A 12,658-nucleotide genomic window follows, 5' to 3' on the forward strand; every position below is an offset into this window, starting at 1 on the left:
TATGTTATTTTATTTATTTTTAAATATATATTTTATTTTATATAAATAAATATACAGCATGTCTACTAAATTGCATTTTATTATATGTATTTAGAATATTCTATTTATTTATTTGTTTTTATTTTATATCCATCCATATATCTGTGTAATACATTTATTTATTTCATAATTTTGTTTTTATATATTTTATATCTGTCTATCCATCCATCCATCCATATGTAGTATCTGTTTATTAAACTGACTTTTTAAAATGTAATATATTTATTTATTTTAAAATATATTTTATATAAATATGTCAGACATTAGTTATTAAAAATGATATTTTAGATAATCCATTTATGTAATATATGTTTTTATATATAAAATACATGTTTTTAGTATATATATAAAATATTTTTAGATATTTATTTATTATATTTCCATCCATCCATCCATCTATACATCCATTTCTACTCTAAGTAGAGTTGTAAAAGTATGTGTATCTGTGTGTGTTATTCAGGTCGAACAGTGATCTTGTCCACACACCACATGGATGAAGCTGACCTGCTAAGTGACCGTGTGGCCATCATCTCTCAGGGTCGTCTTTACTGCTGCGGCTCTCCTCTCTTCCTGAAGAACTGCCTGGGCGCTGGTTTCTACCTCACTCTGGTGCGGCGCATTAAAGAACAGCCATCCCATGTCAGAAAGGAGGTGAGACGTTTACCATCTATTACAAAGAGTACATAAAACAGCTAGACTCATAAGGTTGCTCTGGTTCTTGCAGGATCAGTGTGACTGTACTGAGGACTGCTCCTGTAAGTGCTCACTCTGTACCAAATTTAAAGAGAGCACTGGAGAGCAGCCCAGAGTTACAGAAAGACAGATGGAAGGTAAAACGTTCATATTGCATGTTAATATTAGACCAAATATTGCAAATATCATAATTTAGGATGTATCCCACTCTTCAGGGGACATTGACAGCATCACAGCCCTCGTTCACCATCACGTCCCAGAGGCCAGGCTTATAGAGGTGATAGGGCAGGAGCTGACCTTTCTATTGCCCAGCCGGTGCTTCAAGCATCGTTCTTACGCCAGCCTGTTCAGAGAGCTGGAGGAGACGCTGGCAGACATGGGGCTGAGCAGTTTTGGAGTGTCAGACACTTCACTGGAGGAGGTCACTCTTTATTTTATTTTTAATTTAATTTTGCAGTAAGGGATCAACATTTTTACAAAGCACCATCATTTTGCTTTTGTACATGTACAATTCAAGCTTTGCCTCTTTTGTGTCCTGTAGATATTTCTGAAAGTCACAGCTGATGGAGAGGCTGCTCACATCAACCCTACGCCTGGTACGATTTCAGTCTACTATTTGTCATTCAATCTCAGATGTACAGATTTTATGTATATGTATCAGTTTATGCTGCTTGTGAGTGTTGTATGTTGTGATTGTGAGGTCTGTTTTTGTGGTTGAACCCCTTAGACATCAAAGTTCTGCAACAGAAATCTCTTGCGAGTCTATATAGAGAGAACACAGTCAAAGTGACTATAGAAGAAGGTGATGACCAACTTAGCTTTGTCAGGCTTATAATGCTTCATCCCAGCTAAATCTGCCTGCTAAAACACAGTTAAAGGACACAACAAAGAGATATTCTCGAAACATACCACTAGACAATAAATAGTGCTAAATGCTAAATAGTGCATATGGTGCTGGTTAACCCTGTGATGCATGAATACACACACACACACACACACACACACACACACACACACACACACACACACAATAAATTAAACATATATGACAAAATCATCTGTTGAACAGATGTGTTACTCATATTATATCTTTTATGAAAAAATGACTCGGAAATATTATAGTTATTTAAAAATAATTTGTGATTATAAAAATTAATGCATCAGAAGGTTAAGCTTGCTTTTTATAGCTATAGTTATTTTTTTCAAAATAGTCACTGAAAATTTGTTATAATGATATGTTGCCCAAGATAATTATGGTAAATCTTCACTTGGACTTTTTGAGATTCTGTATAAGCCAAAAACTGTGACTGCTTGGCTGAATAATGGTATTTAGCACCCCTGTATTTTTATTTATTTATTATTTGCATATTTTTGCATTTCATTCAAGTAAACAGTGTAAATAAATGTAATTTTTTTTCAAATTATGTTTTGTCTATATGCTACCATTAAATTGTACCAGCATTATACTGTAAAAGCCTCACTGTTCTCACTGGAAAACCCAAACATTATACCAAAACATAAAAATAATGAAAATAATTTGGTTCTAGATTTTGACTGCGTTTGATCCTGTGTGTAGATACAGACAGGCTGGTGTATGCTAACGGCCAAACAAACTCTGGAAGTTCAACCAGCAAAGATGGCAGAGGATCCCATCAGGTGAAGGGAATCTTTCTGGTCTTGAAACAGTTTTTTGCTCTTGTCATAAAGAGGTTTCATCACACCACACGTTCCGGCAAAGACTTTCTCGCCCAGGTCAGAATAACAGCATTGCTTTGGAAACTTGTTGCTGTGCAACATCAGTAATGAAGTCCATAGGGTTTGGTTAAAAAATGACCGTTTTTATGATGCCCACTGGTATTTTCTTCCTCAGATTGTGTTGCCTGCTAGTTTTGTCCTTGTTTCTCTGATGTTCACGCTGATTGTTCCTCCGTTTGGCGAATACCCCAGCCTTACTCTAAGCCCATGGATGTACGGCCGACAGTTCACTTTCTTCAGGTACAGTACATTTATGCTGGAACAGAATTAGTTTATTTATTCACTCTATAGTTAACTAAGCAGTTAAAACAATTTTTTAATGTCTTTTTTCAGTAATGAACAAATGCAAAGCCCAGATATGAGGTATTTTGGTGAGGTTCTTTTAAACAGACCTGGATTTGGGACTCGCTGTATGGTGGATGAACCTCTAGTGTATGTGTACATGCATTCTAACGATATTAAAGAATATCCAAAGGTGTTTCTCCTGCTTACCATGCCCATTTTTGTTTCCCACAGAGACTATCCATGTAATAACATAACCACAGAGTGGGAGATGCCCCTTGTGAACCCATCGCTCATTGAGATGCTGGGTAACCCAGAATGGACAGACATCAGTCCGTCTCCCAGCTGCCAGTGCAGCACACCCAATAAACTCACCATGTTACCTGTGTGTCCAGAAGGTGCTGGAGGTCTTCCTCCTCCCCAGGTTTGTCTCTCAGCTATAGATATGACACTATAAAGTCTTTAAAATGGTGTATAGTGATGTGTTTTCTGCATTTCAGAGGATTCAGTCCACTGGTGACGTGTTGACGGATTTAACCGGCAGGAACATCTCTGATTATTTGGTGAAGACCTACACAAACTTAATACGGACAAGGTATTATGGCCCATTTGTGACTAATCATTCATTAACTTGTTCTTATGTTTCCAGGAATTCATCTTATTTGTGTTTTTGTTGTACAGCTTGAAGAGCAAGTACTGGGTGAATGAACAGAGGTATGGGTGTCTTAAACATAAGTAGAAAATACAACGACTCCACCTTGTGGACACTTTCTGTGATCTAAGTATGTGGAAGAATGATGGTCTCTTTTCTTCAGGTATGGTGGCATTTCTGTCGGAGGACTACTTCCTGTTCTTAATGTGGATCCTAAAACCATCCAGAATGCAGCTGCTCAGTTAGGACGCCTGCTTAATGTCACAGGGGTAACTGTTCTGGTTGTTTTCACTGTGAATTGATGTAATCAAAGCAAAGTAATGAATACAAATTACTTTTCGTTTTTATAATATCATTTTAAAAAATTAAAATTGTTTTAACTGTTGTGATCATTTACAGGGCAGATACTCAAAGCTTACTTTGCAGGAGCTTGGGACTTTCTTGAGATATATGGAAACTGAAAACAATGTCAAGGTAAAATTTCTTTCAGCTTCACTTCCTGTCACAGTTTACTGAGCTCGGCTCGTCCCATTCAAGATAAATAACCCATTTGTTATCTCCTCTAGGTGTGGTTCAATAACAAAGGCTGGCACGCTATGGTGGCCTTCATGAACGTGGCGAATAATGCCATCCTTCGAGCAAACCTGCCTCCTGGAGCCAATTTAAATGAGTACGGCATCACAGCCATCAATCATCCACTAAACCTGACTAAGGAACAGCTGTCGGAGGTCACAGTGTGAGTGTAATGCTGATAGTACTTTAAACAGTTGTTTTACTTGCAAATCAGTCTCAGTAGAGCTTTTTATGCATGAAAAAAGTTATGTAAGTGTCCTTCTCTTTGTGTAAGTATTGTTTACTTATACATTCTTTCAGACTGACCACTTCGGTGGATGCCGTGGTAGCTATCTGTGTGATTTTTGCCATGTCCTTCGTACCAGCCAGTTTTGTACTGTATCTGATCCAGGAGAGAGTGACACAGGCCAAACACCTGCAGTTTGTGAGTGGGGTCAGTCCTCTGGTGTACTGGATTGCTAACTTCTTCTGGGACATGGTTAGTATAACGACTCTACAACCAACCATAACATTGCCACTGGCCTTACAAAAAAAAAAAAAGGAAATAAAAAGTAAAAATAAAATAAAACTTAAATTAAATTTGTTAAAGATTTATTTTTAGCAATGTAATTCTATATTTGCTAGAAATAATTAGCATTTTTCATTAAATGTTATGTTATGAACCGCTTTATTTGTTAATTGAATTACATTATTAATAAAAAAAAAGGAATTTAAAAAAAAATATAACTGAGCCCACAAATATTTTTTATTACTTTTTTGCTTTTTAACAATGATAGATAGATATATATATATATATATATATATATATATATATATATATATATATATATATATATATATATATATATATATATATATATATATATATATATATATATATATATATATATATATATATATATATATACATTCCTCATTAAACATTTAAACAGTATGTTCTTTACCATTTTACTATTTAAAACTTTTGTTCATTAAATTCAATTATTTAACTTATTTTTTTCTTAAAAAAAAGAAAATATGTAACAAGCTGGAAATTATACCACCATAAATGTCATGCCATAAATTTAGAAACACACTTTACCAAAAAATACTATGCAAAACATTATTGATTGGTTTATAGTTTTCTTGCTTATGCTTTTAGACTATCACAAATAATTTTTGCAATTAAAAAAATCCTCTGTTAGCCAGCTAGAAAACATTTTCTTGGTGATAAATCAGCACAATTTGCAACTACATCCTTATTGTTGAGCCCTGGATAATTAATAGTAATCATAAATTAAATACTAATGAAGCAGAAGCATGTTGTTTTGACGAGTAAGGCCTTTTATAGTGCCTAATAAATATAGAATAAATATATAGAGTAAGTGTATTTATTCTATAGCATTGTCTTGCGTTCTCTGAAATGGTCTTATAATTCAGTTTTGCTGTTGTCCTGTCCCCAATTGTAAGTCGCTTTGGATAAAAGCGTCTGCAAAATGACTAAATGTAAATGTCTTTTCAGATAAACTACGCTGTCAGCGCAGCGATGGTTGTGGGGATTTTTATTGCATTTGACAAAAAATGCTACACCTCGCCTGGCAACTTGCAAGCCCTGATAGCTCTGCTGATGCTTTATGGGTAATGTAAAAATATATGTCATCTTTCATTCATCCTTTTACATTTCCTTTAGCAGAACTACATTTCTGTATATGTGGATATGATATGTGGGTCACAATCCAAAAGCACTCTTTATAAAAAGGTCACCCTCAGTAGCTTTAACAGTACATAGAGATGAGAGAGATGAAGGGTCGTAAGTAGACCCCACTGAAAGGTTTGAAGGGTGATTTGTCAGTGTCTTATTCACGCTGCCATTTCCCAGAGTAGATACTTGGCCCTCGATCATATCAGCAGTGCAATCGAGATCCAAATGTCTCTCAGACTCTCCTCAGCTCAGTGAGTCTTCTAGTGTGAATCCAAACCAGACACTCCAGCACAAACCCCTTATTCTGAAGATAAAAGTCGTTTTGTTTCTGATAAGAAAGCATATCTTGACAGAATCAGAATTATTCATGCATTCAAAGAAAGAAGTGGAAAATGTATCTGAAGATAAAAATGCAGTCTCTATAAATCTGACCTGTATGAATATTTTACAATATCCTAATCTGCCTTTTTCCTATGAAATAGTTGGTCGGTGACTCCCATGATGTATCCGATGTCATATGTATTTAACGTGCCCAGCACAGCATACGTCTCTCTGTCCTGCATCAACCTCTTCATTGGCATCAACAGCAGTGCCATCACATTTATATTAGACCTGTTTGACAGTACAGAGGTAAAACATCCCAGCCTTGACTTTATTGAAGTGAATATTTTTCCCCATTTTCCACTAATATCATCATTAGAATTTCAATCATGTTCTAAATGCACTAGTTCAGGCCAAAAGTTCAAGTGTAAACCTGACATTTCATCCTCCATCTGTCTCTACTTTTGCAGGCTCTGTATAAGTGTAACCAGGTGCTGAAGAAAGCTCTACTTGTCTTTCCTCACTTCTGTTTGGGCCGCGGGCTCATTGACATGGCAATGAACCGGGCCGTGATGGACGTGTATGCACGCTTTGGTGAGTCCTGCTTCTGTCCCCACCTCACATTTCGATTGGTCGTATTGAGGCTGCCACGAGCAACCCTTACTTACAAACTTACAAAGCAGCACATTAACATCCACCCAGAACACCCTAGCAGCTGCATAGCAATATCCTAGCAGTCAGCCAGAACACTCTAGCACCAACCCAAAATTCCCTAGGAACACCCTAATAACCACCCAGAATACTCTAGCTGTGAAAAGCAACACACTAGCTAGCAGCTATTCAGAACAGCAACTACATAGCGATGCCCTAGCAACCACTCAAAGCACAATAGAAACGGCTTTGTAACACCCTAATAACCATCCAGAAAATCCTAGCAACTCCCTGGCAACCACCCAGAACACTCTAGCTTTGAAAAGCAACACACTAGAAACTATCCAGAACAGAAACTGCATAGCAATGCCCTAGCAACCACTCAGAGCACAATGGAAACTGCTTGGCAACACACTAACAACAACCCAGAATACCCTAACAACACCCTAGCAACCACCCAGAACACCCTAATAACTGCATAAGAACACAACTGAACATAACTGCAAAGCCGCATAACGAAATAATTTACATAATTTATAGTTGATTCTAAAGATGTAAATGTTGGTGAATTCTTGTGAGGTTCATGCACATAAAATGTGTGTCTCAGGTGAGGACTTCAGTTTGGATCCCTTCAGTTGGGACTTTGTGGGAAAGAATGTGACGTTCATGGTGATAGAGGGGTTTGTTTATTTCATCCTGAATGTTCTGATACAGTACCGATTCTTCCTGGATCACTGGTGAGAAGAAGTACATTCAGATGAGTCTCTCCAGTGGAAATGTTGTGTCTCCATATACATATATGCTGTCTCTTTCTACAGGATGTCAGATTTTAAGAAGCCGCCAATAACTGATGAAGATATGGATGTGGCCAAAGAGAGAGAGAAGGTTTACAAAGGAGGAAGCTCTAGTGACATCCTCCAGATAAAAGACCTATCAAAGGCAAGTCTGTCCACTTTATACTGGTGCATGATGGGTAATGTTTCACACAACAGAGATCATGAGTGTGTATTTATCTCTATAGACGTATACTGGAACGATTAGGCCAGCGGTTGACAGGATATGTGTAGGAGTGTCACCAGGAGAGGTAATCAATAGAGACATTTGAGACACTTTGTTGTGTTAAGATCACCATGCGCTTTGCATAAACTTTCCTGCCCCCCACAGTGCTTTGGACTTCTGGGTGTGAATGGTGCTGGGAAAACTACCACATTCAAAATGCTGACAGGAGATATAGATGTCACTTCAGGGGAAGCTGTTGTGACTGGTTACAGGTTTGTTTTGCATAGCACAACACTGTTATGGCTTTAGTGAAGATTCTCCCTTCAACAGGTGTTTGCTATCTTGGTAGTTTGCACAGACAGCGGTGCTTGCTACTCAGTTAGCTATCTGGCTAACAAACATTTTAGCTAATTATAGATAGAACTAAAGAGTGTGTACTGTGGTGCTTTAAAAACATTTTTCAGTTTGGTTAAACTTATGGTTCAACCAGCAGAGTGCAGCAGTGCCCATTCATTTGGCCTTGGTTCTGGAAGTATTTTTCCATATATTTTTTCATTTTGAAAAGCTGTTTGTTTAAGAGTTATAGGTTATGAACCAAATTAACCAGCAACAATGTTAATCACAACATTAAAAACTTTTATATGCAGCAAAAAAATACTTGAAAATCAGACAAAGTAGTTGACAGTGTAGAGCAGGGGTCAACAAACTTGATCCTGGAGGGCCTGTGTCCTGCAGAGTTTAGCTCCAACTTGCCTCAACACACCGCCCTGGAAGTTTCAAGTATACCTAAAACATTGATTAGCTGCTTCAGGTGTGTTTGACTCTGCAGGAGATTCATGGGAGTGGGTGGGTGATACGATTTGGTGCGATTTGCTTTATTTGATTCAATGAATGGTGTAGCTTTTTCAGCAGAATCATTAGTAATGTTGTTTTTAATAACTGCATAGCAATACCCTAACCGCCCATAACTCCCTACACAGCAACGCCCGAGCAACACCAATTTTTATGAAAACTGTTAGGAAACCATTGTTATTTTTACTCTTTTGTTTGGTGCTTCTAGTGATGTGGCAAATTACGCACTTTACACATGAATTTGGATTTCAACTCATTTTGTCATTAACTTGGTTGATTTCTTGTGATGCTCCAGCATTCTTACCAACATTCTGGACGTGCACCAGAACATGGGCTACTGCCCTCAGTTTGATGCCATAGATGATCTTCTAACAGGAAGAGAACATTTGCACTTATATGCTCGGCTCAGAGGAGTCCCGGAATCCGAGATCAGCAGAGTGAGACCATATTCCACTTTCTTATCTATTCTTATTTCTTTCTCTCTGAGGATTTCTGACAGAGACCTCTATCTCTCGTTGATGCAGGTGGCTGAATGGGGAATTCAGAAACTGGGTTTATTTGAGTATGCAGGCTGCACTGCCGGCACATACAGTGGTGGAAACAAACGTAAACTCTCAACAGCTATTGCAATGATTGGCTGTCCAGCTCTTCTGCTCCTGGTAAGAGCTTTTCTGTGCAATTTATCTCAGAATAAGATAAGGATTGTAACAAGTATGTTTTTTTTTTCCTGTGCCAGGATGAGCCAACCACAGGAATGGATCCTCACTCTCGGAGGTTCCTCTGGAACTCCATCATGAGTGTGATTCAGGGAGGCAGGGCAGTGGTCCTTACATCACACAGGCAAGAACTCGTCAACACGCATGCATTTTTATATACTGCTAAATTATAAATAATATATACTAACCTATTGAAGCCTGTTTTCACCATGGAATAAAAAAAGATGGTTGCAGCACACCCATCTTTTTTATCTCAGAATTCTAGATTGCTTTCTTGCAATTCCTAGTTTACATCGTGCAGTTGTGGTGGCTCTATATCCACCACAAAATAAAAAGGTAATCATAATTCTGACTTTTTACTAATTTGCACGAAAAAAGTCAGAATTATTTACATTTAGTCATTTAGCAGACGCTTTTATCCAAAGCGACTTAAAAATGAGGACAATAGAAGCAATCAAAACCAACAAAAGAGCAATAAAATGCAAATGCTATGACAAGTCTCGGTTAGCACAACGCAGCACATGTAGCAAGGTTTTTTTTATACAGTGCCCTCCAAAAGTATTGGAACAGTAAGGCCAATTCCTTTTTGTTTTTGCTGTAGACTGAAAACATTTGGGTTTGACATCAAAAGATGAATATGGGATGAGAGACTAACATTTCAGCTTTTATTTACAGGTATTTTCATCTGTATCTTATACACAATTTAGAAGATAGCACCTTTTGTTTGAACCCACCCATTTTTCATGATACCAAAAGTATTGGAACATATAGAATTAACATAGAATAAAGTGAAAAAGACTTAATATTTAGTTAGAAATCCTTTGCTTTCAATAACTGCATTAAGCCTGTGACCCATTGACATCACCAAACTTTTGCTTTCTTCTTTTGTGATGCTTTTCCAGGCTTTCACCGCAGCCTCTTTCAGTTTTGGGGGGTTACTCCCTTCAGTCTCTTCTTTAGCAGGTAAAATGCATACTCTACAGGGTTTAAGTGTGGATATTGACTTGGCCAGTCTAGAACCCTCCACTTCGTGCCCCTGATGAACTCCTTTGTTGTTTTGGCACTATGTTTTGGGTCATTATCTTGCTGCATGATGAAGGATCTCCCAATCAGTTTGGTTGAATCTTTCTGTAAATTGTCAGACAAAATATTTCTGTAGACTTCTGAGTTAATTTTGCTACTGCCATCATGTGTTCCATCATTAATGAAGATTAATGAGCCTGTCCCAGAAGAAGCGATGAAAGCCCAAGCCATTACATTACTTGTGTAATGTGTACTATAATGTACACCTGTGTGCACTGTGTTTAGATGAGCTTGTATGTTTGGGATCAGATCCTTTCTTTCTCCAAACTTTAGCCTTTCCATCACTTTGGTCCATAAAATCAGCCCATAAAACCTTGTCCCAGAATTTTTGAGGCTTGTCTGCTATTCTTCTTGCTAATGAGTGGTTTCCATCTTCTGGTGTAGCCTCTGTACTTTTGTTCATGAAGTCTTCTGCGAACAGTAGATTGTGACACCTTCACTCCTGCCCTCTGGAAGTTGTTGCTGATGTCACTAACAGTTGTTTTAGGGTCTTTCTTTACAGCTGTCACAATGTTTCTGTCATCAACTGCAGATGTTTTCCTTGATCTACCCGTTTGAGGTGTGTTACTTAGTCCACCAGTGTTTTCTTTCTTCCTCAGGAGATTCCAGATGGTTGTACTTGCTATTGCCAGTGTTTGTGCAATGGTTTGATTGATTTTTCATCTTCTCTCAGCTTCACAATTGCTCGTTTTTCACCCATAGACACCTCTCTGGTTTTCATGTTGGTTACACGTCTAACTAACTATAAATGCAGTCTGCACGGATCTGAAACTGAGCGCAGACATTCAGTGCTATTTATTGTTTGAATAATCCATTAATAGGACACACCAGGGCAACAAAACACACCTGTCAGTCACATGTTCCAATGAAAAATGGGTGGGTTCAAACAAAAGGTGCTATCTTCTAAGTTGTGTATCAGATCCAGACGAAAATACCTGTACATCTTTTGATGTCAAACTCAAATGTTTAGTCTACAGCAAAAATAAAGGAATTGGCCTTACTGTTCCAATACTTTTGGAGGGCACTGCGCATATATATATATATATATATATATATATATATATATATATATATATATATATACACATACACATACACATATACATATACACACACACTCATATATAATTATGATTACCTTTTTTATTTTGTGGTGTAGAGCCACCACAACTGCGTGATGTAAACTAGGAAATGCAGATTGAAAATTGTTAGAAATGGTCAAATCAAAATTGAGATAAATGTCCAAATTGTGAGAAAAAGTCAAAATTACCTTTTTTTTTTTTTTTCCTGTGGCTGAAACAGGCTTCCATATTAACCTACAATTTAAACTTAAGTGATTTTTGAGTATGGGAAAAAATGAGCCAATAATATCATAGCCTACTTTTTACAATCCTATCAAATCGATCTACAGTCCCACCTACATAATTCATTGTTTCATAATTTATTATTTGTGAGAATTGCTATTTCATGCTGTATATATACAGTATATTATGTATGTATATATATATATATATATATATATATATATATATATATATATATATATATATATATATATATATATATATATATATATATATATATATATATATATATATATATATATATATATATATATATATATATATATATACATACAGTATAGATAGATAGATATCTTTAAGGGAGTATAATATATAGTCTTTTTTTAATCCACAGCATGGAGGAATGTGAAGCTCTCTGCACACGACTGGCCATCATGGTGAACGGAACATTCAAGTGTCTTGGCACAATCCAGCACCTCAAATACAAGTAAAATCACAAATTTTCACTTATGTTCACATAAAAATTTTGAGTTGCACACATTTTCCACAGTCCAAAATCTTTTGTATTTGCATATCTATTCTCTGATCATCACTTTAATTTTTTTCACTGCAGATTTGGTGATGGATATGTGGTCACCATGAAAATCAGAGCAGCCAAAGGGGGCACAGTACCAGATCTGAACCCGGCCGAAGCATTTATGGAGAGCACATTTCCAGGCTGCATTCAGAGAGAGAAACACTATAATACTCTACAGTACGAGATCGCTTCTTCCTCCCTGGCCAAAATCTTCCAGCTAGTCTTGGCCAACAAGGAAATGCTGAATATCGAAGATTACTCAGTGTCCCAGACAACACTGGATCAGGTATTTCATATAGACCCTTTTGGCCTGGATCAACCTGTACCATTTAGATTTTTTTAATATTTGTCAGTATCTCCTTATGCGATACATTAAGCTTGGAAAATGTGTGACTCCCTTTATATTGTCCAAAACAAGCAGTATTTTTTGATACTCTCGCTCTCCTCCTAGACAAGCACAGAATAGAGGAGTCCAGGGTT

At 36.9% G+C, this 12,658-nt stretch overlaps 1 protein-coding gene across 1 annotated transcript in view; it reads left to right on the plus strand.

Moving 5' to 3' along the window:
* Positions 1–12,658, plus strand: part of LOC306863667 (retinal-specific phospholipid-transporting ATPase ABCA4-like) — a 40,321-nt gene that overhangs the window by 26,849 nt on the left and 814 nt on the right. Inside the window, exons 25-50 of the mRNA XM_079407175.1 lie at positions 500–690; positions 770–869; positions 948–1,153; positions 1,274–1,328; positions 2,309–2,484; positions 2,603–2,727; positions 2,821–2,919; positions 3,004–3,193; positions 3,270–3,364; positions 3,451–3,483; positions 3,585–3,690; positions 3,821–3,895; positions 3,988–4,157; positions 4,295–4,472; positions 5,496–5,611; positions 6,158–6,305; positions 6,467–6,590; positions 7,255–7,384; positions 7,466–7,586; positions 7,669–7,731; positions 7,812–7,918; positions 8,794–8,935; positions 9,023–9,157; positions 9,235–9,338; positions 11,996–12,088; positions 12,215–12,464. Coding sequence (XP_079263301.1) covers positions 500–690; positions 770–869; positions 948–1,153; positions 1,274–1,328; positions 2,309–2,484; positions 2,603–2,727; positions 2,821–2,919; positions 3,004–3,193; positions 3,270–3,364; positions 3,451–3,483; positions 3,585–3,690; positions 3,821–3,895; positions 3,988–4,157; positions 4,295–4,472; positions 5,496–5,611; positions 6,158–6,305; positions 6,467–6,590; positions 7,255–7,384; positions 7,466–7,586; positions 7,669–7,731; positions 7,812–7,918; positions 8,794–8,935; positions 9,023–9,157; positions 9,235–9,338; positions 11,996–12,088; positions 12,215–12,464 — 3,332 coding nt within the window. The remainder of the gene's footprint in view (positions 1–499; positions 691–769; positions 870–947; positions 1,154–1,273; positions 1,329–2,308; positions 2,485–2,602; positions 2,728–2,820; positions 2,920–3,003; positions 3,194–3,269; positions 3,365–3,450; positions 3,484–3,584; positions 3,691–3,820; positions 3,896–3,987; positions 4,158–4,294; positions 4,473–5,495; positions 5,612–6,157; positions 6,306–6,466; positions 6,591–7,254; positions 7,385–7,465; positions 7,587–7,668; positions 7,732–7,811; positions 7,919–8,793; positions 8,936–9,022; positions 9,158–9,234; positions 9,339–11,995; positions 12,089–12,214; positions 12,465–12,658) is intronic.

Source organism: Barbus barbus, assembly GCF_936440315.1.
Source record: "Barbus barbus genome assembly, chromosome: 44".
In the NCBI taxonomy this organism is placed as follows: Eukaryota; Metazoa; Chordata; class Actinopteri; order Cypriniformes; family Cyprinidae; genus Barbus; species Barbus barbus.